Source organism: Leptomonas pyrrhocoris, assembly GCF_001293395.1.
Source record: "Leptomonas pyrrhocoris isolate H10 chromosome Unknown, whole genome shotgun sequence".
NCBI classification, from domain to species: Eukaryota; Euglenozoa; class Kinetoplastea; order Trypanosomatida; family Trypanosomatidae; genus Leptomonas; species Leptomonas pyrrhocoris.
In genome coordinates, this window is record NW_015438374.1 from 76804 (window position 1) to 101704 (window position 24901).

General features: G+C 55.5%; 5 protein-coding genes across 6 annotated transcripts; all 5 read left to right on the plus strand.

Annotated features, from left to right (window-relative positions):
• Positions 1–2177: 2177 nt before the first annotated feature.
• Positions 2178–2879, plus strand: ABB37_07304 (hypothetical protein; the record flags this gene model as incomplete). The annotated part of the gene is made up of 1 exon (XM_015805886.1): positions 2178–2879. The coding sequence occupies one exon, from the start codon at positions 2178–2180 to the stop codon at positions 2877–2879; it is 702 nt and encodes a 233-aa protein (XP_015655363.1).
• A 2097-nt stretch (positions 2880–4976) lies between these two features.
• ABB37_07305 (putative protein kinase) lies at positions 4977–10139 on the plus strand (the record flags this gene model as incomplete). Its single annotated transcript, XM_015805887.1, has 1 exon — positions 4977–10139. The coding sequence occupies one exon, from the start codon at positions 4977–4979 to the stop codon at positions 10137–10139; it is 5163 nt and encodes a 1720-aa protein (XP_015655364.1).
• A 3073-nt stretch (positions 10140–13212) lies between these two features.
• ABB37_07306 (putative protein kinase putativeserine/threonine protein kinase) lies at positions 13213–17824 on the plus strand (the record flags this gene model as incomplete). The annotated part of the gene is made up of 1 exon (XM_015805888.1): positions 13213–17824. Exon 1 carries the CDS (start codon positions 14609–14611, stop codon positions 17822–17824), a length of 3216 nt encoding a protein of 1071 aa, XP_015655365.1. The 5' UTR covers positions 13213–14608.
• Positions 17825–19933: 2109 nt separating this feature from the next.
• On the plus strand, positions 19934–22211 carry ABB37_07307 (putative mitochondrial hypothetical protein; the record flags this gene model as incomplete). Of its 2 annotated transcripts, none has more annotated exons than XM_015805889.1 (1): positions 19934–22211. In XM_015805889.1, the coding sequence occupies exon 1, from the start codon at positions 20388–20390 to the stop codon at positions 22209–22211; it is 1824 nt and encodes a 607-aa protein (XP_015655366.1). In that variant the 5' UTR covers positions 19934–20387. The 2 variants fall into 2 exon arrangements, with proteins under 2 accessions (XP_015655366.1, XP_015655367.1); XM_015805890.1 differs by having other exon boundaries at positions 19969–22211.
• A 918-nt stretch (positions 22212–23129) lies between these two features.
• Positions 23130–24513, plus strand: ABB37_07308 (putative mitochondrial Nadh-cytochrome b5 reductase-like protein; the record flags this gene model as incomplete). Its single annotated transcript, XM_015805891.1, has 1 exon — positions 23130–24513. The coding sequence occupies exon 1, from the start codon at positions 23203–23205 to the stop codon at positions 24511–24513; it is 1311 nt and encodes a 436-aa protein (XP_015655368.1). The 5' UTR covers positions 23130–23202.
• Between the last annotated feature and the right edge of the window lie 388 nt (positions 24514–24901).

Below are 24901 nucleotides of genomic sequence, written 5' to 3' on the forward strand. Positions count from 1 at the left end.
GTCTTTACTATATATATATATATATATATATATATATATATATTGGAATAGCTTTCCTCCTTTCATGTTTTCTGATTGCCTCTTCTTCGCAGTCAGCGGGGATACTCTTTGTTATATATACATTTGTATATGTTTGTGTATATCGATTCCTCTGATTTCTTTTTCTTTTTGAATTTTGACTATTATTGTTCTTGTGTTGTTCTAGAAGGAGATTTACACACCCCCGTCGCGCGAGATACGTGTTGTACTGAAATGAAGTAACTCTCTTTTCCTGGGTGAAGGAAGCTGTCTATTTCTGGTGCGTTGCAAATACTATTATTGTTATTATTATTCTTATGTTTTTCTCTTGGATAGGGACATCACCTCCAGTGCAGTTAGTTGAATCGAACCCGCTTCGCACCGGCATTCATGTCCGTCACGTTGTCTCGCCCCACGAGATGAAAGTCACGTGGGTGGATCGGGTCTTCTTTCCACGATAACGATATGTATAGTTGATAAGTCTTCCCCTCCTTCGCCTTTGGCACATTCGTGTCTCACCATGTGCTGCGTTGCAGCGCCAACACGATGCATTGCCTGTTTCGTTTCACAAGTCTTCATCCGCTGCTGTGGTTTTGGTGTTGTCGATTCCCATCGGCTCGCACGTTGGTGCAACGGGGCTTCCCTCTTCATTTTCGGCCGCAAAGAAATGGAAGTCCCTTTTTTTCGGCCTCTATTTGATGGGGGAATCTCCCGCAGCACGCAAGCGCCGACTTTTCTGTCTCCCCCCCCCCCCTCCTCGCCATCGCTCGGCCCATTTACGCGCAGCGAACGGTAACCCCTGTGGTCTCGTCTCCAATGACAGCGCTCTCAACTCTCCCTCGTTCATCTCCGCCGCTCCCTGCTCGTGTGATGCGTTGCACACTCGACCCCAGTTTTACTTCGCAAATTATAAAATGCATAAAAAGAGATGCGTATGTATTTGATGTATTTTTTTTTTTTTTCAAAGGGCTTTTCTCTCCCCTTCCCTACAGACCGAAGGGGGAAAACTTCATCGTGGACTTGAAGATCGAACACTGCCTTGACGGTAATGTCTTTTCCGGTGCGTGGCGGTACGTACCCGCTCGCATCTCTCTTGAGATTGTGCTTCCTTTTCTTTTTCGGGTAAGCGCGTTTTCTCGTTGCTTGTTTTCCGCTTTTCCCGACATCGCCCGCTCAATCGAAGCGAGGATGTAGAGGCGCTGATGCGCGTATGTAACGACTCCTTTTTTTTTTTCAATATATGTTGCTCCGCTTCTATACCGCATGCGTGAGCGCTGTGGAGGCGCACCGACAACGCATATCAATACCATTTTCCTCCTCCTTGTATTTGTTCTATCAAAAACAGCTCTTCTCTTGTTTTGTCGGCGATGACGCTGGTGTTCTCGCCTATTCGTTGTTGTATTTTTGCTCCTCCCTTCTACCCCCCACCCCCTCCCCTTCCTCTTCTTTTCCTTCTGTTCTCTCTTCTATCCTATCGCTTTTCGCTCAGCACCTGCAAGTTACATCCCAGCTGCTTTCAACGCATGTTCCCTCATCACGTCCGTATGTTCAGCGATCCCGTCGAGACACCTTTGACGTTAAGAACACACAACAGCGTTTTTTGTTTGTTTGTTTTCCCGCTTTGCATCGCTGAGGAAGGCTCGCTAGGGCTCCTTCGCAGGTGACACTTCAGTAGCCGACGTGGGCGTGTTCACTGCAGCACTTTTGCGCTCCTTGTGTGTGTGTGTGCACACACGACCACGCAGACGTCGCGAAGAAGACAACGCTCGCTCTCTTTAAGAAAAAGAAAGAGAAAGCAACTGGTGGAATTCGCCGTGTAGAACTTCAATAAATATTCTTCTTGCTTTGCTTCTGCCTTTCGCTTTTCGCAGCAGCAACCAAAGAAATGGTTCTTCTGTTGTTTGCTTCCTTGTTTTAACCACCACCCCACCCCTTCGCCGCCGAACTGGAGTCGATGATTAGGGCTATTCAAAAGCACTTCTCACCACCTAAACTGTCACGCCCACGCACACCGGCCTCCACCGCCGCTGCCGAGAACGTCTGTAATGTACTGATCGCGCTGCAGCTACCTGAAGCACGGCATCGGAAAGCGAAGCTCTTCAAAAAAATAATCTCTACATCGTTTTTTTTCCCACTCCCTTTGCGAAAGCAGATTATAAATGCTGCCCTGCGCGAAGACAAATCGGAAGAAAGACGTGGTGTGGCGAAGAGGTGCTCTTCTGGAAATGCCAAAGGTGCCAATAAGCTTTTTTAGAAAGGAGCGCTCGGAGAGTGTAACATCTCTCGTCTCTATGGTGTTCTTCCACCCGCCACCCATCTCAGCCGAATCGCACATGCGAGTCTTTCCCTCCGTTTTATTCCTTCTACCTTTATGTGTGTTATGTGTTGCTGACCCTTCGCCTCCAACGGGTTCTTTTGGCCTATTCTCCCTTCGTGTTTTCCCTCTCGTCCCCCCTTGTTATTATTGTGCTTGCCTTTCCAAGTGCAAGAAGGTCTCTGAGAAGAGTCGGCTGCTGCTCTTGCGCTTTTACTTTTTCCCCTTTTTGCGCACAGCTGTGTGTGTGTGTGTGTGGATTTGCGTTGCCCGGCCAGCGAAGGGAGTGGCGCACTCGAAAGCAAGGAAGACGCTGAAAGGAAAAAAAGAAATATGTGAGGAAGTTGAATCAATAAACTTCTTCTTCTTCTATAAGCTGGCGCTCCCGTATAACATCGCGCATTCGATGCTCGCTGCGTGTGAGAGAGCGCGACTAAGGCACCTCGATCTTTCTTCTCCCCACCGTCTTTTTTTGTATTTGTTTATTATCAGTATTTTTGAAACATGTATTGAGCGCATTTATATGAAAGAAACGCGATACTTATGAGGATCGCATTGCGTAATGTTCGTCTTTCTCAGTGCGACACGTTGCTTCTATGAACGCCACAAACTGTCTTGCTCAGCAAATTTTCTTTTTCCTTTCGCTTGCTTACGAGTTTTGTGAATGAAATACATCTTTATCATCATTATTAGTTCTATTTGGCCTTTTATTTTTACTATTGTTTTGTGGATGCTGTCAAGTTGTTGTTTTCTCGCCGCTGCGTCACCTAGCGGAGCCTGTATGCATATCAGCGTGATTGCTCTGTCTTTATCGCTAGCAAAGGAGGATGGTCATTCACTTTCCGTAATTGGTTTTTCTCATGCTTTTCCTCCATCGTGTTTCTCGTAGAAGATGTTTGTTTGCTTTGTTTTGATTTCTACCGTCTTCTCAGATTATTTATCTTTCTGTTGGATCTAAGTATATCTCATCTTCGATTATGGCTTCTTCTTCTTCTCTCTGTGTGCTTGCATGTGTGGTGCCTCTCCCTTTTTTTTATTAAGAGCATGAAGTTGACGTGTGTGCTGAAGGAGTGGACAGCACCGACCCATCTGCCCGTAAAAACGCACAGAGACGTTATATGTTGCCCTCTTCTTTTTCTCTTCTTCTTCGATGGTTTTATTGTTGTTATTACTGTTATAAATACTAATTTGTGATGGGACACCTTCTATGTTTAAAGGAAAAAGCTTCAAAAGAAAAAAAGATGATATGGAGACGTAGCGGTAATATACGGATTCATCGACAGGCCACATGACCGCCTACTTACGCAGGTAGGCTGGCAGATGTTTCTTCGCATCGCTGCTGGTGTGACTTCCACCTCGCCTAGCACGTGGTCAACTGCGTACCCAACGGCTGCATTCACCACAAGAGCAGCATGTGCACCTCTTCACGCGGCAAGGGTGTTCTCCGCCGCGCCATCAACTCGTTAAAAGGTTCCCTAACAAAAAAAGGTACCTCCAACACGGCAAAGCTCGTTTCAGCGTTTGCTTTCTCTTTTGTCTGTCGCTTGCGATGAGGACTTCTCGCCAGCCCGGTTTGGCGGTCTGCAACTTGACGCACATTCCTCTCTCCTCCGCTGCCTGTTCTTTTCTCTTGACGCACCTGTCGCTTACTCCTCACATCATCAACATTTGATGTCGTTGTCGCTGTTGTCGAATCAGGCAGTGTTGCCGACTCCTCTTTTACCCTTGTAGGTGAGTCTCCTACGCACGTTGGCCGCTCTCTGGCAGACACGCTACGCCTCATTTTATTCGCACCGACTTGTTCTCGCGCCAGTAAACCTTCTGTGGGGAAGCCGCACACCCGCTTCGCTTCACAGCGTTAAAAATAAATTAAAAAAAAACTGAACGTCCAGAGCAGAACGAAACTACTATTGTGGTTTTTTCTTTTTCTTTTCTTAATTGAATACTTTTTCTCCCTTGCTTTTGGCGGTCTCTCTTGGCGATCACCGCTATCTTCTTCTTTTCTCCTTCACTAGTGCGAATAGATTTCCTTTTTATATATAGGTTAACTCCGCGTTTGACTTCTCTTCCGTGGGGTGCCACACGTACTTATATGTAAGAGTTACTGTGCGTGACCCAATACTTCTCTCCTTTCTTCCTTACTCTTCCTCTTTGTGTGTTTGTATAGGTGCGAAGGCCGCTTGTGTTCCAGGTATATAAAATTCCTTAAGGCTCGCACAGGACTCACGTCCACCCGATCGAGAACGGCAGCGGCGGTGCGCTTTCGAAGAATATCTTCCTAAATTCTCCTCTTCATTGTGTTACTGTGCTTTTTACCCACCCACCCACCCCTCCCTCCTCCCCTTTCCTTCCTCTTCTACCGGAGAGGAACGCTTCTATTTCTGCCTGCCCTATCACTGCTTTCTTTTTCCCTGTCTTGCGTGCTGTCCGCCGGAGCGAAACGGCTGACCAGAGGCCCTTTTGATTTCTCGCGCCCTCGAAAGGGCGTCACTCCGGTTGAAAACTATTTTGTTTTACGCACAGCTTCTTGGATTGCGTACTCCCCTTTTGTGTGTGTGAGTGTGTCTGTGCTTGTGTGTGTGTCTCGGGGTTTTCCTTGCCTGGTGCGCCCTTACTATCTCGTAAATAAAAATATATATCAAATATGAGCCAAGGACGTCCACCGGCACTCTTGACCCACGAGGTCGATCTGGAGGAGCTGTCCGCCAACAGCAGCCAACTCGACGAGCTTCCGCGCGAGGAACTGCTTCGACTGCTGAAGAAAATTAGCAATCAGCAGTTGAGTCGCCACAACACGAGCCCCAGCAGCAACAGCAGCAGCAGTGGTTGTAGCAGCAGCGATGGCAACCACCAACACGACCAACACCGCGGACATGTGAAAGGTAAGCCGAGCACGTTTGCTGCCCTAACAGCGACTGGGCTGCCGACCGCCACGTCGAGTGGCATCACGCGCGGTGGGGTCGTAACGTGGGACAGTGCTAAACTTCAGGAGGTCGAGGGCCACGCGGACAACACGCGGAACAGCCCGAACGACCAGCAAGACCACGGCGTCCGCAATCGGCCCAGTCTGCGCACCGTCAGCGGGGTTCTCTCCACCGACGGCAGCAACCGCGGGTCTGTCAGCGCGGTGCTGCCGAACACGGCGAAGGGGGCACAGGCGGCGGTTGAGGCCGATGAGGAGGACGAGGAGAAGGACGCATCACCCACCGCAGCAGCAGCGGCGAAGGGCGACGACGATGCGGCGGCTCGTGCGACGTCAGAGGAGCCGGAGGCACCCTACGAAGGGAGTGGGAGGGGGGCGGACACAGCGGAGGACGGCGCAGAGGCGGCGGAGGCGCCGACCATGACGGCTCCTCCTCCCGGGTTCGTCTCCTCCACCACGAAGGAAAACGCTTCGCACTCCACCGGTTTCTTCTCCCCTCTCTCCAACCTGCTCGACGTCGACAGCATCACCAGTCCCCCCGGCAGTCTGATGCGCGCCGCCGCCAGCTTCACCTCCGCCGCACTGCGCTACGCCCACAACGTCGGCATGCGCAGCACCAACCGGTACAGCTGCAGCAGCATGAGCAGCTCCACGTACGACACGGTGGACAACACGGCGGCGGAGAGCAGCGGGGTACAGCACGAGCAACGGCAGCAGCGGCAGCAACACTCGCTTGCGTCGTCGCCGCGGCACGACGGCCTGTCGTTTTCCGCGCCGCCCGTTTCGCAGTACCCGCTCTTCACCAACCGTGGCGCCACCGAGGGGGACCGCTTTTCGGCTCTGCCTGGCAGTGAGATGAGTCTGCGACCGCCGCAGATGGCGACCCTGCCGCCGCCACGCGAGTTGAGTCTGGACGCGGCGCGGATGCCGCCGTGGCGCGGTCACCTCTCGCTCAGCCTGTTGAGGAGTACCTCGGAGACGTTGCTGGGCAGGCCGTGCGTGCAAACTGGCGCGCGGCTACCGCAGCAGCAGGAGACGCACACCCCCTCCTCTCTCCACCCGCCCTTCGCCTCCTCTGCAGGACCGCAGGCGAGTGCGGTGACGCCGCCGCAGCAAACTGCAACTCTGTCGGAGCTCGTGCCCTCCACGCTGCTCAGTCCCTCCTCGGTCATCACCACCACGACCTCCACGGCTACGCCGCCCCGTCAGGGGACCTCGACCAGCTCCTCCAGTCTTTCCTCCGTGGCATCGACGCCGCTTTCCACGCCGTCCCACGGGGCCTCGTTGAGCTCCCCGCGCGGTGGTGGTAGCGACGGCAACACATCGAGTCCACACGCACCAGAGACGGCAGCGGCAGCGGCCGATGCGCCGCGCACAGCTCGCCGCAATGATGAAGTGCCCGTCGTGTCGCCGCCGTCGCTGCTGTCCAACGAAGCCGCAAGGCCGGTCGCTCCGGAGGCCGCGCCGCTCTTCACGCTTCTCAGCGACCCCGCCACGTCGATCAGCGACGGCGACGGCAGCACTGCCAATTCGAACGTGAAGGAAGAGAAGTCGCTGTTGAAGCGGCCGTCGGCCAACAGCATCCTCCAGTCGTCGCGTGGCAGCCTGGGGCGGCAGGGCTCGCTGAGCCGTGCCCCCTCTTCCCGCAAGGTGTCCCTCGCGTTGGACCCGGCCGTGGTGGCGGATACGCCGCACCGCCCACACTCGAGCTGGCGCGGCGGCGTCGAGAAGGGGGCACGACTGCCGTCGTCGCCTTCCGCCCTCGCAACGCCTTCTCCAGCGCCGAACAGCAGCAATACTACTGCTACTACTACTACGGTCGACCAGGGGGGTCCTCTGGCGGCACCCATCACGCACAGCCCCCGACCACTACGACGAGCGCAGCGGCGAGCACCGAAGGGGAACACGACAGCCGCCAGCATCAACACCCTCGTCAGCGTCGAGACAGCACACACGACGTCGTCCACGTCCACCACCGCTAACGCCTCGGAGGAGGACAACGCCGCAACGGGGGAGTTCGAGACATGGACGCACATCCTCAGCTGGGATAGGGGGGAGAATGGGCAGCATTGCGCCACAACACAGGACCGCAACAGGGCCACCGCGAGCACCGCAACGACGACCACGACGGCCACCTCGCCCACGTCCTCCTATGCGCCGTCCGATCAGCGGGGCGAAGCCCCTCCATCACCGATCCACGGCACGCAGCCCGGTGAGGTATCCTTCTCCCCGCAAGACTCCTTCTTGTCGGCCTTGAACCTCTCCAGCAGTGCGCCGGAGTTGACCCGAGCGCGGCAGACAGCATCGCTGCATCGCGTGCGGCACGCCAGCACCGGGGATCGCTACATCAACAACTACCGCATTCTCAAGTCCCTCGGCCGCGGCTCCTGCGGCAAGGTGAAGCTGGCCTACGACGAGGTCGAGTCTCGGCTGGTGGCGATCAAGTACGTGCGCCGCGTGGACACCCGCAAGCGGCTCGGTGGACTGACGGTGGCGCAGAAGCAGTACAACGCCTTCATGCGTGAGGTCGAGGTGATGAAGACGCTGCGGCACCGCAACATCGTGTCGCTGTACGAGGTGATCGACGACCCCAGCGCGGACAAGCTGTACCTGGTGATGCAGTACGTTGACAAGGGTGTCGTGGCGAAGGTGGCGGTGCGCGCGAACAGCGACTACGTGTGCGACCCGATCCCGCCCGCGCAGCTCGTCCGCTACGCGCGGGAGATGCTGACGGGCCTGCAGTACCTCCACCGCCACGACGTGGTGCATCGCGACCTGAAGCCGGACAACATCCTCGTGAGCCGCGACGGCCACGCCTACCTCGCCGACTTCGGCGTGGCGGAGACCTTCGGTGTGTCCTACCGCCAGCGCACGGAGAGCCTGATGGCGGCGAGCATGGCGGCGAGCTTGGCGATGAGCGTGACGGGGAACCGCGTCGGCGGTCCGCAGGTGCTGGGCACGAAGGGCACGCCGCTATTCATCGCGCCGGAGCTGTGGGACGGCACGAAGTCGTACGGCAAGCCGGTGGACATGTGGGCCACGGGCGTGACGCTCTTCACGCTGCTGGTGGGCAAGCTGCCCTTCCGCAGCCCGGAGGACATCATCGACGCGGCGTTCATGCCGACGGTGCCGGATGAGTTCGGCGAGAAGTGGCGCGTGCTGCTTAACGGCCTGCTGCACCGCGCTCCGCAAGCGCGATGGACCGTCGAGGAGGCGCTGAGGTACGTGACGGTGAACCTGGCGCGGAAGGAGAGTCGCCGCGAGAAGTCGCACGTTGCCCTGTCAGAAACACCGTGTGGGAGTGGTGCCTCGGCGACCTCCAGCACCGGCGCACCGGCCACAGCTGTGCCGCTCCTCAGCTGCAGAAGGAGGAACAGCAGCAACAACAACGGCGACAGCAAGCCGTCCAGTCCGTTGCAAGGGCTCGCTCCACTTCGGCGCCCCGTGGACGGAGCACCAGAACGGCGCGCCGAGTCGTGCAGCCCCGCTCCGTCCCTACACCCACGCGCACTACTGCAGCACATCACCGGCACCCCACGCGTGGAGGAGGAGGCGGCGATGAGAAGCAGCAACAGCAGCGCCGACGGCCGGGCATCGAATACGTCTCATTCGGCCATGCCCGCCACGTCGCTCGCCCTCGCCCGATGCGGGAGTGCGATGCGGCCACACATATTGGAGGGCCTCGATGCGGCGCGGCTGCCCCTCGCCCAGGCAGGCCGCAGCAGCGGCCACCCCATCTCCGTCACCCACATACCGACCTCGACGGAGCATCCACCGTCGCCCAGACAGCACCAGTATCGGCAGCAGAAGCAGCGCATCCCCAGCTCGTTGGAGGAAGGCGGTGGTTATCTGGATACACCCTCCTTCGGGGACGACACGTCGGACACGGTTTCCGCGGCGACGCCGACAGCGGGAAAGCTCGCTGAGGAGGCGGAGAGTGCGACGGCGTACGCACCGCAGACGAAGACGGCGCGGACGATCACCGCCCATCGCCCTTTTTCGGTCCGATGGGGCTCCCGGCCTCCTGCAGAAGGGCCGTACGAAACAGGTGGAGGGCCTTCACAGCAGCAGCAGTCTTCGTCGGAGAATACCGGTGGCCAGGTCTCCTCTCCACGCCCAGGGAGTGTTGGCACCCCGCTGGTGCCACTCTCTGCCATACTCGCAGCGCACAGCTCCGAAGTGACGCCGCGGCCCTCCTCGCGCACTCCCTCCGCGGCAGCGAAGGATGAAGTCAGGGGCGACAACACGTCGGCCGTGTACAACTTCGTCCCGTCGTCTCGGCTGATGCCCCTCTCCGTGCCGCGTCCGTCTTCCCCTCGTATCCCAGAGAAGGACAAGCCGTCAACGACCCCCACCGGTCCCGGCAGCACGACAACCTCACCGCACGCCGCCCTCCCCGCACCCTCAAAAAGCGAGCGGAGCGGCGCAGTGACGCGGCCGGCGGTGCCACCACGCGGGGACCCAATTGCATCCACCCCTACCAGGATACGCAGTGGCGGCAACGTCAGCAACAACAACAACAAGACCGCCGCACGTGCGACAGTCTATTCCTTCAGTCCGCGTGTCCCTGGCTCCACCGAGTCGCGCGAGCACGGCGTCGCGACGGCGCCCATGGAGGGAGCAGCAGCAGCGGGAGGGAGGGAGGGGCTGCATCACCCTCGCTCCCCCGCACGATTGCCCGGCATCACCAGCGCCTCCTCCCCCACCCCGCCGTCGAGCGCACCGATGGCGGCTTCTCTCTCGGCGCCGCCGGCACTGCGTCGGATCAAGGCGTCGCAGCGGAACTCCCCGCTGCGCAACGGTATTCAGGTGAATGAGATTTCCCTCTGTGAGGTGTCGTGTGGGAGCCGCGCCGAGTCCTTGCTTGAAGATGCCAGAAAGTGATAACGATACGTCTCCCTCGCTCGTTGTACTCCTGGCTCGTTGTACTCCATGCGTTCGTCTTGCTTTAGCCAATGTAGATGTCTTTCGAGTTGTTTATTATTTCTTATTTTCCCATTTTACCAATGGTGCGCGTTGCACCCCAACATACGCGTGTGTTGTTGATGTTCGTGTTAAGCTTTTCGTTTGTTTGTTTGTCAGTTCGGGTTTTCAACGTCGTGAGGTCCCTACCCGATGTGTGCGTGTGTGTGCGTGTGTGTGGATAAGGCTTTAATAACTTCATACAATCGCAATCACCATTTTTTTATTAATTATTTTTGCGAGTGAATAGACTGTGTCTTTGTGTTCTTATCTTATCTTCTTCTCCTTTATTATTTCGCCTGATCGGTGTATTGTGGTGGTGGGAATGTCGGCTTCGCTGGTACAGCCTCTTTCTGTGTTGTGTCGTTGCCGCTTTTGTGTTCTTTGGAACGGATGCGCTACACCAACCGAACCTCTTTGCCGTCTTCTATCTCTTCTTTACTTACGGAGAAAAAGGGAGAAAAAAATCGTTCCTTATCTTCATTGCTGTGCGATTCAACCGCCCGCATAAATTCTTGTGATTGCTGAAAGATGAAAATTACTTTAGGTGTGTTCACCGTGTGTTTATATTGATTCTCCTTTTTTTGTCTTATTCCCCTTTTTTCTATTAACACTATTATTATTTGTTGTTGTTGTGGCTTTGCTGGCGTAACCGGTCACGTTCATGCGAGGTTCAAATGGCGTATGCATCTATTCTCTTTTCTTATTTTTCTCCTTCTCTATTCGATGTTGATGTTTTTTTTTTCCACGCATGCACGACAGCAGTTGTTGATTACTATTATTATTATTATTATTATATTTTTATTTCTCGCTTCATGTGTCTTCCGTCAGTCTCGTTCTGTATAGGTATCATCTCCTATCCCTGTTTTTGTGTGAGGGTGTGTGTGAAGTAACTTCTGCTTTTTTTTTCTTCTATTATTTTCCTTGAAAACGAATCTGCCATGTATGTATTTCCTCTTCTATGTTCTCCTCCTTCTCCAGTGCCTCCATCCAGTGTCTGGTTAGTAGAGTCCCACACACAAGCGTCTGGGGTATTTGAGAATGGTGTTGCCGCTGCCGTTGTTGTGTGGTGGGACCGCTGCTTCACGTTTCTTTTCTTCTCTTCCTTCTGGACATTGTTGTTTATCTCGCTTCGCTGTCACGCGAGCGGCACCGGTGGCGACGAGCTTCTCGCGCACCCCACCCTCAAGCGACAATCGAGGTGAAGCTATTTACACGGTTGCTATTTCTTTATTCATGTTGGTTTTGTGCATTTGTTTGCTACGAAGGGGGACAACGAAAGGAATGGAACCTGGCAGCGCAATCGCACATGTAAAGGAGAAAGCAAACCAAGAAAACGTTCATAGATACGGTGCACACGCCACTCGACGTTATTCCTCAGCAAATGAATACGGGGGGTTCTTCTTCTGTCTTTTTTTCTTCTTTCTCTCTTTGCTGGAAATTCGCTTTGTAATGAGACGATAAAAGTGTTTCTGTGGACGTATGTATTTGTGCATGTTTATATGAGTATATGTGTGTGTGTGTGTGTGATGATGATGATGAGCTTTCCCTGACGCAGTCTTTTCTTTGCCATGTCCTTCGCTTCAGACAGCGTCGCGTCAGGTTCTAGGTATCATTAGTATTATTATTATCCATTTACTTCACCTGGCCTCTCTTTGCGTGTTTGTTGCCTTGACTGATCGCGTTTTTTTTTTCCTTTCCTTGAATTACGTGGTGGTGCTTGTTCCTCACGCCGCCGATATTCCTGTAACACTGCTAAAGCACTCAATTTCGAACTGCTGAGTACTCATTCGAAAACGACATGTGAAAGAAAGGCAGGCGTTTGCATACTTCGCTGTTGGCCGCCTGCCGTTGATACAGCACAATTGTATCAGCATTTTTATTGTAGGTTTCATTTTATCTTGTGTCGTGGCAAGCACCAGTAAGCGCACCACCTTCCTATTATTGTTATTTTTTACTTATGTCTTCTTTAAAAGAGGTTGTTTTCCCGGCAATGGGAGGCATGCACGGTTTTTAACGAACCTCTTCGTCAGTGAAGGCCCACCGGCGTGGCTGTCAGAACTACACTGCGCGTTGCTTTTCTTTTTAATGCCGAAGGGGCCGATTTATCTCTCCTCTGTGTGTCCTCTCCCCGTTTTTTTCATGCTTCTCTTGAATTCTGTTTTATTCCCATTGTTATCTCTCTGTTGTTACTACTACTAATCCTGTGTTTGTTGCTGCTTTGCTGTGATGGGTGAGATCAGCGCGGCTCTCATGTATTCTTAGCTCTTTTTTTCTTCGCCTTTCTATTGAACAACTTTTGATTCTGTTTGTTGTTATTCTTTCTTGTTTACCCGTGCCATGTTTGTTGTCATCGATGTGAAAGAATACACTTGATATATATAAGATGGAACGTGATCGCTGTGTGCTGAGCTGTCCGCCCGCGTACGCGCGGCTGTGGGAGTTGTTGAAGCTCTATTGCGTGCGTTTGGCTGCCTGTCGATAGCAGAGCAGGAGGCACGTAAAGATATATATAATGAAGATGAAAAAGTTGTTGCTCCTTCATCGTGCGTGTGCATTGAGGATAAACAAAAAACATATAATTAAATCGCAAGCCAGCCAGATTTGTGATGGTCCGGCGAAAGGGGGTAATAATAGTAATGATGTTATTAGCAGCAGCGGCCTGTTGTTGTACGGCCGTTTACTTTTTCGTTCGCATCTACGAGCGCGTATTGTGTCTGTGTCTGTGTCTGTGTGTGTGTGTGTGTGTGTGTCACAGCACACACCAAACCGTGTGTCAGCGGTGTTAGAGTACGTCGCAAACCGTATAACGCCATTTGGAATATGCTTTCCTTTGCATGGGTGTGTCCGACACGTTAAAGCTAAATGGGTGTCTGTTTCCAGAATCCATTTTGAGGCGCTTCATTGTATCTGTTTTCGATTTCCTTCCTCACGCCATCCCTTCGTCGCTCTCCCGCCTCCTCTTCTCTTCCTTTTCGAATATCCGATGCTGGGCAGCGCCATTTGTTCGCCCATTGCTCGCTTGTTGTTTTCCTTTCTCTCTCTTCCTTCACTGCTTCTCTTTCCCTTGCATTCAATCACGTGTACAGGGGCACGCACGTGCGTCGCGCACCGCCTCGTGTCGGCCTGCTTGGATTTTCTTTCGTAGGCCACCACACGCGTAGAGTACTGAAGTACACTCCCATCCATTCGTCAGCAAATAGGGCAGCAAATCCGCCGCCATCGGTGTTTGGGTATATAACGGAGGAAAAGGCCTTTTTAAATGGCGGAGTGTCAATCGGCTCGTCCAACTTCTTCCTAACTCCCCGCATCGTAGCCATCTTTCTCTTTTATTGGCTTTATTCTTCGTGTGTTCTTTCTCTCTCTCTCTCTCTCTCTGTGTGTGTGTGTGCTGCTCAGCAGGGTTTTTGGTCCGTCTCTTCGGCGCAAAGCAAACGTGTTTCTCTTTTCCTCGTCTATTCCACGCCTCCTCTTCTCAAAGACCGATCGACAAGTGCGTTCGGCTCCACCGGTTTCTGTCACGCTGATTTTTCTGCAGCACAGCTTTGTTTCATCGTTTGCTGGCGAATTAAGATAACTGTTTCTTTTCGAGAATCTGAACAACAGGGAAGAGGTAAAAAGCAGTGTGGTGCGCTCGGGTTGAAGTCATACTCGCCAACGAGTGGAGAGGAAAGCAGCTACAAAGCTGTTACCCTTTCACCATCCCTCTCTCTCTCTGCAGCGAGTCGACGCGCGAATCCCAAAGAGGAAAAGAGATTCACCTGCTTCTTCCTTCTTCCTTCCTCTTTCTTCCTTCTGAGTTGAAAAGAATAAGCAAGCTCAAACGTAATATTTAGAAATTAAACTTCTGCACGTTAAGTTTTTCTTTGTTACTTCACCCTTGTGTTTTCAGTTCTTTCTGGAAACCAACGTTACGGCACAGGTCGTCATCGACTCGTTGGTTGCGGGGTTTTTGTTGAGGGGCTGTTTTTCGGTGCTGTTGTTTGTACGCCGCTTCTCCCCCACGCTGCTGTTTGTGTCCCTCGGTGCTTCCCAGGGCTGAAGGCGCGAAGCTTATTTCTCCTCTTGCGTAGTTGAGCTGAGAGCTGTTTTGTTCTTCTGTGTCCCGTCTTCTTCTTTTTTCTTTTAATCAAGGGAAGAACCCAAAACCTGAGAAACCTGCTGTTGTCGCTGTTCGACTCGTATATTAATAACTATTCCCATTCCAGAGTTTGTTGCTGCGGCGGCGAGTATTCGCGTCTGTGTGCGTGTGTGTGTGTTATTCTTTGTTTTTTCTTCATTGCCGTGTCTTTTCTGCCCTGTTTCGTAAGCGCCGAACAGCACCCTTCCTTCTCAAATCCTCTGCCGTTTTTTGTCTTGGTAACTATATCTATCCATCTTCTCTCGGTAGAATGCTTCCTCAATTAAAACACCCCACAGGGCGTGAACGGAGTCACAGTCGCAGCCGCAGTGGCAGCAGTGGCAGCGGCGGCCGAAGCACACACGCCAGCATTGACGACGGTTCCAGTGGCAGCGACACGACCAGCGCCGCGGGGGCGAGCTCCTCCTCCGGCAAGTTCGCAGAGGCGATGGAGATGTACCACCAGTCCATGGCCATCCGCCGGCACAAGATGAGTACATCGAACGTGACGACGCACAGCGTCGACAGCACAGGCAGCGAATCGGCTGGGTCGAACCCACTGCGGATGTCAACGAGTCTGAAGGGGCCGCAGCTCCGGCCCACCACCCGCCTCATCCGCGTAAACGAGTCTGTCACCTCCACGTCCCAGCACCGAGCTGGCTGCCGGCTTCCGAGTCTCGTGTCCCGCACCCAGCCGGACGCCGCCGCCGCCACTGCCACGTCGTCCCCTGCCCACAAGCCACACAGCAATGAACACCACCACAGCAACAATCCATCTTCTTTGACGGCGAGCCGGCCGTACTCACGGAACCGCACGCGGAGTCAACCCACGTCGACCGCCGCGACACCCAACGCGCCGTCGTCGCCGAACGAAAGCGTTGAGAGGGCCCGATGTCGCTCACGAGGGGTGCCGAGTGACTTAAATTCTGCCACCGCAGTAGAGAAGGACGCCGCGGAGGAGGACACGCCAAACCACGCAACCAGCGTGCTGGGTAGTCTGCACAACCTTGCCTGCTCCTCCTCCGACAATGATGAGTTCCCCGCAACCAAGTACACGTCCATCTTTCGCAGTCACGGAGAGAGCAGGAATAACAGCAAATGCGAGGACCACCACAGCAATAACCGCAGAAACATGCATGTGCCACACCGGCAGCCGTCTGCGGGATCGAATAAAAAGACTTCTCCCGATCCGTCCGCCGGGTCGTATGACGTGATCGGGCTGGAATCGATGTTGATGGCGTCGCCAGAGGACCAGATGCCGCTGCGCCGCTCCTCCCTCTACACACCGGCGCAGCCTCGCGGGCCTCCTCCCTCTTCACTGCCGCAGCACCAGCAGCCCGCATCACACCCTCTCAAACCAAGGCCACAGCCGTCACGGCCGGCTTCCACCTCTCCGCGACAGCGCTCGCTAATGCCGATCTCGGCCGTTGACTCGACAAGTCTGCTGCTGTTTGAGCCAAGCCCGCCGCTCCCCATCGCCACCGCCCACCCGTCTAAGAAGGCGGCGCTGTCACCTCGGCAGAGCACGGCGGCGACGACCACTACCACCACCGCCGCAGCAGCCCTCATCCCACCCAGCAACGCGCTCTTGAGCTTCTCCCCTCACCGCACCCCCGCCGCGGCTGAGAAGTCGCTCTCGCCGCAGTCCACCAGCAACACGGCGACCGCGCTCGCCCGGCGCAAAACGGACCCCGCGGCCCGCAGCGCGAGCCAGGCAGGTTTGAGCAGCGCGGCGCGCACCTGCGGAAGTCGCAATGCCAGCCGGACCACCTGTGAGACGTCGCAGCGGGATGTAATGGCGCACGGCACCCCGCCTGCGCTGCAGAGCCCAACAACAGCTGCAGCGGCACCGACGATGGGCGCGCCGGTGGCGGCAGCAGCAGCGAGCCCCACCGCCCAGTTCTACTCCACCGCCTCCCTGGCGAAGACCTACGACGGGTCGCAATTCTTGAACGACTACATTCTGCTGAGCGAGATCGGCAGCGGCGCGACGGGGCGTGTTGTGCTGGCCTTCAGCACCAGCATGATGTGCAGTGTGGCCATCAAGATCATCGTGAAGCCGAGGGAAAAGAAGTACCGCCTGCAGCGCCCCCGCCTCTCCTCCGACTCGTCCGTGGCGCTCTCGAGCACACCGGAGCAGCAGAACAGCAGCGACACTGACAAGTCGGCCGACTCCGACACCCGTCGGCGGAAGACCGCCATCGCGGGGGCACACCATGGGCGATACAGTGATGCGACGGGCAACAGCGCACCACCGGCGTCCGCCGCCACACCGCCATCACGGCATAAGAATGTCACGAAAACCGCACGTCTCACCACGGCGGAGCGCATTACCCGCAACCTGCAGCGCGAGATTGACGTGATGAAGGACCTGAATCACCCCAACATCGTGCGACTATACGAGGTCATCAACGACCCGAAGGCGAACTCTCTCTTCTTGATTCTACAGTACGTGGACAACGGTGCGATTGCGCAGCTGAACTCATCCGGCTGCATTACCGCGCCCTTCGCGCCGGAGAACTTGCTCCCCATTGCGACGCAGGTGGCGGACGGGCTCGTCTATCTGCACGAGCACCGCATCGTTCATCGCGACATCAAGCCGGAGAACATCCTCGTTAACCGCGACGGTCAAGCCTTTCTGGCAGACTTTGGTGTAGCGGAGTTGATGAACGCAGAGGCGGGGCTGCCCACGGCGGCCACGCTGGCCTATCAAGGAACCCCGCTGTTTATGGCGCCGGAGATCTACGCAGTGGACGACGAGGACGCGGACGAGGATGATGAGTTGGACCTGCTACACAAGAATGTGAGCGAGTCGGGCGCGAGTACGAGGAGCACGGCCTCATCGATGCACCACGGCAAGCACAACAAGCGCAGCAACCCCACCACCACGACGGCCGCCACAGGCGCGTCAGCGACAACGGCCGGCCAGTCGTCCTCCCGCACCATCGACCCGTACGCGTTGGATGTGTGGGCCCTCGGCGTCACCTTCTACACCCTCCTCGTCGGTCACGTCCCCTTCCACTCGATGAAGCAGATCTGCCAAACGGTGCGCAAGGGGGTACACCTCCCGGCCACTCTGCCGGCGGCCTGGCGTCAAATCCTTCGCTGCACCATGGAGCCGGGCGTGAGCAAGCGCGTGACGTCTGCACAGCTACAGCAAATGCTGCACGCGATGCTGGACGTGGCCAATGCGAAGGAGCACAGCGACAACGGGAACAACGTCAGCGGCGCAGCTGAGAGGGACGTGGCACGGCGCGGCAATGGCGGTCGTTCCCGTGGTGCGTCTCGGCAGCCGACTCCCGCCGCGGCACCGGTGCTGCGGTGCACATCGGAGGACGAAGATGTGATCGTGGGCAGTGGCACGCCGACGGAGATCCCGCTGTCGCCTGCGAACGGCGGCCGACTGGCCGATGACTTTGACGATTTCAACGACACTTTCAGCATTAACTCCTCGGTGCTGGACGTCCTGCGGCCCGTCAGGCGATGACTTCTTGTCGTTGACGCCTTCTCTAGTTGTGTCCTTTTTTTCCATCCATACACACACAAAGGTTCAGCAAAGAAATGGTCGTGTGCGAGAGGATATATATATATATATACATCAACTTCGTTGTACCTACCTGTGTGTGTGTGTCTTTCATCGTTAGTACTCCATTACACCGATAAGGAAGTGCTGTCGTCTTCGTGGGACAGCATATCTCACTGATGCGGCTTGTATTCTCTGTGTTGCCTGAGCATCTCATGTGTGTGTGTGTGTGTGTGTTGGTACATTTTCATTGTATCGTGTATATCGCTGCGTATCTCGTGGGTAACATAATTATCCACATTTTTAAGAAACTCCTCTTGTTGTGGGGAGTGTGTGTGTGTGAGGGGGGGGAATGTTGTTGCACCCGTCTCCTTCCTCCTTTTTCTTTTAGTCTTTCACATGCCTTCTGCTGTTGTTGTTGTTGTTGTTGTTGTTTTGGTCTGGCATTCTTCTCTCCCACTGCTCCTCTTGCTTGTGATATTATCAATGTTGCTTTCGTTTGTTTGTTTTTAAAACGATCATTTCAGCGCGGCGACGCCGCCTGCGCTGATCAACAAGGAGCACTCTCTTCTCCTGTTGTTTCGGTTGACTCTCTTTTTTATTATTATGTTTGAAGAATATTTCTCGGTGGTTTTCTTCTTGAATTCAATTTTGTTTCCTCACGCCCTTTCTTCTTCTTCTTTTTTAAGTATTTCATTTCCTTTCTGGTTCTCTTTGTGTCCAGATGCTTCTCGAGAAGCACATGTTTCCATTGTATTTAGAAGTAGTGGCGTTAGCTGACTGAGGCAGCTCACATCGCTGCTCTGCGATATTGTGAAAAGCGATGTCCGCCGTCTCTTCGTGCACGATGTCCGCCCTGTTCGGCTTTTGGTGCCCTTCGCGTGGGATCTTATCTGTTGCCGCTTCATATATATTATTTCATTCGTTTTGTGTTGCTCTTTCTTCCTGATGTCCGCTTCTCACTTTGCCCCCTCAATGTGTGTATTTTGTGTCTCCTCCTCCTCTTGTGCTTCTCCCACCTTCCCTCGAGTTTTTTGTCGTTTGCTTTTCGATCGTTCAGCCGTGTCTTCCTCTCAATTGACTCTTCTCTTCTCACGCTTTTTGCGGCTATCGCAACTTCGTTTGACAGTGCTGTCCCCTTCGACAGAAGGCCGTCAAGGATGGACCGTTCTTGCTCGCCTCGCCTGCCGTGTGAAGCGCAGGCCCCTCCCGTCGCTCTCTTTCCGGTTCTTTCCTCCTTGGCTTTTGTCCTATCGATTTATTTGTTCGTTGGGGCTTTGGTTTCAAGGCACCGATTTGTGCGATCGGAATTTGCAGATCTCGCACACGCCCATACACACACACACACACACACTACTCTGTAATCCCCAGTGTGGGATATCGGCCTTCTCACATTGTTTTATTACTATTATTCTCTCTGTTCGCCCGTTCATTGTTATGCTGGTACGAAGTTCTTTCCTGGATTTACATGTATCTACGTGTGGTGGGCGTTGGCCTGTACGAACTCCTTCCGTGTGTGTGTGTGTGTGTGTGTGTGCGGGGGGAAGGGGGAGGGAAGGGGAGTGTGTCTTCCGCACATGGAAGCTGAGCTGCTCGAGTGCTATTCTTCTGTGTTTCGTTTGTATTTGCGTTTTTTTTTTTCTCGCTCCCCCAGTCGTTGACGCGCCGACGGTGAAGCCGAAGTTGTAGTTGTGTTTGAGTCGCTCGTTGTCTCCCACCACCCCTTCTTCCGCTGTTCCTTTTGGACTCCTTTCTCTTCTAATCATGTGGCGTCTCGCATGCGTGTTGTTGACTGTACAGCAGGAAAGGACAGAACCAAAATACCAAAGGAAGCGGAGCGCGAGCGTGCGAAATGTGTTGAGGTGAGCTCGCTCGACGCCGCAAGATGCTTCTTCTTCTTCTCGCAACACGAATACGCAAGCAGCGCCTCACGCGCCGTTCTTTGCGCAGTACTCCAACAGGACGCGTGCAAGTGGCTTTTGTTGATCTCTTCTTCTTTTCTCTTTCTTTGCTACTACCCACCGTTCTGCTCTCCTGTCCTCTCCTCTCGTCTTCCGTACGTGCACGGCGGATAGGCCGGTGTATGGCTTCCTCACACAAACTCAGTTAGTACACGTCGCGAAGCAGATTGGTGGGCCGCGGAAGCGAGCTCATAGCATTTAAAAAAGGGAGTTTTCTTCTTCCCTGTAATAGCGAGCCGCGCTTTTCGGGTGCCGTTGTGCTCTCGTCGTCGTGCCACGACCATCATCTGCTGAAGCATTCAAAATAGAAAGAAAAACCAAGGGGGCGTAGACGTTATCGACGTACGTAGCGTACAGGACACTATTCTCTGTTTTCCAGCTCGTTCTCCCGGTGGGATTGATCTTTTCTGTTCCTTCTCTGGCGTAGGAGCAGCGTTACTTTGCGTAGCAGCTTAGTGTATTTTCTTGTTTCTTTTCTATCTTTCCGCGTAGCGGCCCTCTAGCGTTATAGTTTTCTTTACCTTTCCTTTCTTGTATTTAGCACTAGTACACACACACACACACCAATGATGCGCCTCTCACGTGCCGGCGTGGCAGCTGGCTGTGCCGCAGTCCTCTCCTCCTCCGCCGCCACCGCTGCCGCCGCCACTGTGCCGTCCGTTCTGGTTCAACAGCGGCGCGGGGTGCGCTACACCAGTATCCAAGAGACGCTGAAGCCCATTGCTGGCCGGTCCGCCGGTCAGATGTCTATTCTGAACGAGGTCTGCTGCAACCCAGATGCCGAGGAAGAGCGCCGCAAGCCCGTCTTCCGCAGCGAAGTCGCGCCCAACCCGGCGGAAGCGGCGAAGGAGGACAACTATCTGCACACGATGCACCGCTGGGGCTACGACTCGCTGACGCTCTTCAAGAAGGCGAACGAGGACCCCGGGCCGTGGTGGAACGCAAACGGCAGCACGTTGGTGTCTAACTGGTCGCAGGTGGGCGACTACGCCAACGCGGGTATGTGGTCCGGGGTGTGGCGGTACACCTACGGCATCGGAGAGTACAACTTACGCCCGTACGAGACCCGCGGACGTGCCTGGGGGCGCAAGGACCCCAAAAGCGGTGCCATTGCGATCCGCTACGGCAAGAAGCCGAAACCAGTTCAGCGGCTTTGCTTCCCGCACACCGCCGAGCACGCGCAGCATCACCGGGTGAAGAACCCAACGAACACCGGTGTAAAGGAAATCTCGACCCTGCACGGCAAGCGTCTTGTGCGCGAGGTGCAGTACCACCTCGGCCAAGGGCTTCGCTTTTACCTGGTGGACGGCGTCTTCGGCAGCGACCCGGCCACCGCCACGCCCTACCGCATCATCACCGACAACCCGACCCACGCGTACTTCGCCTCCATGGCCGCCATCCGTGCCTTCAACTACGTAGCCCGGCAGGAGGTGACGCTGGTGAAGCGCGTGACGCAGTCGCCCATCGATGAGTGGGGGTGGCGCCGACCCGGCGTGCTGGTCTACCACGCCCCGAGCTACGACTTTGAGGTACCGCGGATTGTGGAGGAGTTTGGTGGTCCGCGGCCGCTGGACATGAGCCTCGACCACAACCGCTTCATCGCGACGGAGCCGTACAGCATACCCATGAAGTGCGTCATGGGCGGTGAGCCGAGCTGCGACGCGCTGCTCGACAGCACGGCGATGCTGTGTGGTCGTTGGGGCTTCTACGCGGATGAGAAGGCGTTCCTGACGGTGCCAGGGGAGTCCACCATGTCCGCGGATGGCCGCAAGCTGACGCTGGTGATTACGGGGAAGGAAGCCATCGCCGACGTCCTCCGCACCTCGCCGCGGCTTTACGGCAGCCGCCACCACCGCCTCGCCGACGGTGTCGTGTCCCGTGCGTGGGACGTCGTCTCGTTGCCCACGACGGCCGCCGGGGTGAAGCCGCGGGCGATGGACCTCATCGAAGCAGATCTGCAGCGTGTGCAGCGCAGCCTGCCAACACGCATGGGCCTCCCCAACTCCCTCTCGCACCGCTATCACGGCCGACGCCATGTCAGCGAGTACGGCTTTAAGTGGCCGCACCAGTACACCGATGACGCGGCGTCGAAGGCGTACGCGGCCGGGCAGCTGTTTAAGGCGCCGAAGAGGGACGAGCTCGCCGGACACGCCCCGCGCCCGTCGCACTTCGCGATGGGGGATGTGGATGTGGTCGTCGTGGGCGACGGCGCCGACGCCGCAGCGGCGGTAATCGCGGCAATTAAAGAGCGTGGCATGCTGTACGCCGAGGAGGCCCCGCTGCAGGAGGCGGTGGCGGCTGCGCTGAAAAAAGCAAAGAGTGTGAAGGTGGTGCCGGCGGCGGGTGCCGCGTCGGTCATGGAAAAGATAGCGCAGGGCGGCTCCGCGTAAGAGGGCAAATAGAATCTTTCTCTCCACGTGAGTGGTTATCGTGTGTACGTGTCTCTCCCTTTGCGGGTGTTTCTTTCAGAAGTTGAGGTTTGTTGTCGCTTCTGTTTTATGGTAGGGATTTGACCGCAAGGAGGGGAACGACAAGCACGAGGGAAACAGCGTTGAAAGCGCCGGGGTTAGTTACGGCTGATCCGCGTGCTCAGGTGCGATGTGTGTTGTTGTTGTTGTTTTTGCTGTTTTTTCCCCCTTTTCTTGCTCTGCCGCTTCTCCCTTTCTTTCAAATTCAAAAAAAGGCCGTGGTAGAGTGAGTGTACCGCTGTATCGTGTGCGGTAAGGCGTGGTTCTTGTCTTCTATTTACCGTATTTGCTTTCTTGTTGTTGTTTGTTGTTCTTGTTGTTTCCGCCTCTCTGTTTCTGTCTTGCCGCGGCAGTGGCCTCTCTTTTCTTCTCTTCCTGCTGCCGTGTATGTTGGGGGTGCTACGTGCGAGCCGCACAACCGCAGCAGCGACAACACAAAAAAAAATGAAGTAGACCGCTACGACTCAACGCCTTCAGCACCCCGCTGTTCTCTCTTCGCTGCGTGGCCCTCGCCGAATGCATCTGATCGAAGGCAGCGATTTACGCTGCTGTTGTGTGCATGTGTGTGTAGGAGGGCTTTAACGGGCTTCCGCCGTCTCTGCTGTCAGCGGTGCAGCCTGCTTACGGGGAGGGGGGGGTGAGGCGTACAGCGGACGACGGACTTTGGAGGGCGGACGAACGCGCGTGTGTGGTGTGGCAGCGTGCCGTCGCTCCTATAAACGTCGTAGAGCCTGTTGTCCTCCGCATAACACGACACAATTCATTCTCGCCTCGCCTCCATCTTGATTTCACTGTCGGGGTTGTCTATGCTGTTGTAATTTGTGTGTTTCGATACCGATGCATGACGAACCCCCAAAGGAAAAGGGGAGGAACAGCACGAAGAGTGACGCTCAAGAATCGGAAACGAAAAACTATGCCTCCCAAACCGTGGGAGGAGCAGCTGCCCGGTGCAACCACGGCTCGTCGGCGCCCGCCAGCACACAGCGACACCTTTGGTGACTACGAGTACCACCAGCAAAAGCGCTATGGCCAGCCAGGCGAGCGGGATCCCTTCAGCGGCCCCTCAGGCCAGCAGCGGCAGAACAAGGGAAATACCGGGTCGTCCGCCTTCGCCTCCACCTCCACGCATCGGTGGTCCTTTGCGCTGCAAGACATCCCCGGCGATGTACGCCGTGTGTTGAACGACGTGAACATGGGCTACGCGGCGCGTGTGGCGGCGCTGGTCGGTCTCACCGGTGGGGTGAGCTACGCTCTCTACCACTGGGTCCTTGCCCCGGCCCAGCAGCGACGCCCCTTGGCGCAGCGGTGGAGTTGGTGTGCCCCGCCTGTCCCCATCACTCTTGTAGAGAAGAACCGAGAGGAGGGCAGCAGCATGTTTGTTTATCGCTTTGCGCTGCCCAACAGCTACGACTACGCCGGCTACGAGCCCGTTAGCTCGGTGCGGATGATGAGCGGGCACGTGCGGGAGCTGTCGTCGCTCTCGCGGTGGTACACGCCCATTAGTCACCCAGACGAGCGGGGCTACATCGAGTTCGCCATCAAAGACTGCGACCCCGGTCGCATGTCAGCGCGTCTGCGCTACCTCGAGCCCGGCGACGTGGTGTACCTGGGGCGGTGGATGCGTGAGTTTTCCTACAAGCCGAACACATTAAAAGAGTTGGGCGTCGTCTGCACCACCGCCGGGGCCTCGGTGGCGCTGCAGCTGATGAACGTAATCGACAAGCACAAGTCCGATGCGACGCAACTCCGCGTCCTGTACTGCCACCACACCATCACCGATATCCCCTTCCGCGACTCGCTCTTCAAGCGCTATGAGGAGCACAACAAGGACCGCATTCGGGTCGCGTACAACGTGCTGGCGGGCGGTCGTCGCAAGGGTACGGCGGCGCCCGTGGAGGAGAACGTGTACGTCGGGAACATCGACCCTGAGACGATAGCAGCGGCGCTGCCTCCACCGATTCGAGTAGTCCAGCAAGAGAGTCATCTCGACGGGAGTCGCAGCACGCCTCCTGACACGCACCCCACCACTTATCGTCCTCAGTTGCTGGTCTGCGGGCCGCAGTCGATGCTCATGCATCTGTGCGGTCGTGTCAGCTCCGTTGGCAACTACTTCTACTGGCAAGGACCGTTTTACCGGTACTCCGGCTTTTTGAAGGACATGGGCTACACCCGCTCACAGGTGTACAAGTTTGGCGTTTCGACGCATTTCCTGGCCGATCACTGACAACGTGGCCGAAAGCAGAGCGTTTAATTCTATCGTTGGTTGGTGGACCGGCTGTCGTGAGTCGCTGAAATATATATATACCGCTTGTGGGATTCATTTGCCTTTCTAGATGAGGAGAAGCACCGTTGACGAGCTTCCAGATGTTGGGTAAGTTGCGATGGTGCGCGGATGCTAAGGCATCGGCAGGGAGGGAGTTGCGCTGTTGACGAGCGCCTTGTCAAGCGCGAGACAGAGACGTACGTCTGCTCTCATCGATGGGGTTTCTTGGTACCGTCTTTCACAAGTACATACATGCATACATACACAAAGGAAAAAATAAGCTCTTTTCTAAACTGAACGGAAAATGTGGAGCTCGAGAAACTCAGATGTAGAAAACTGAGTGGTGAGC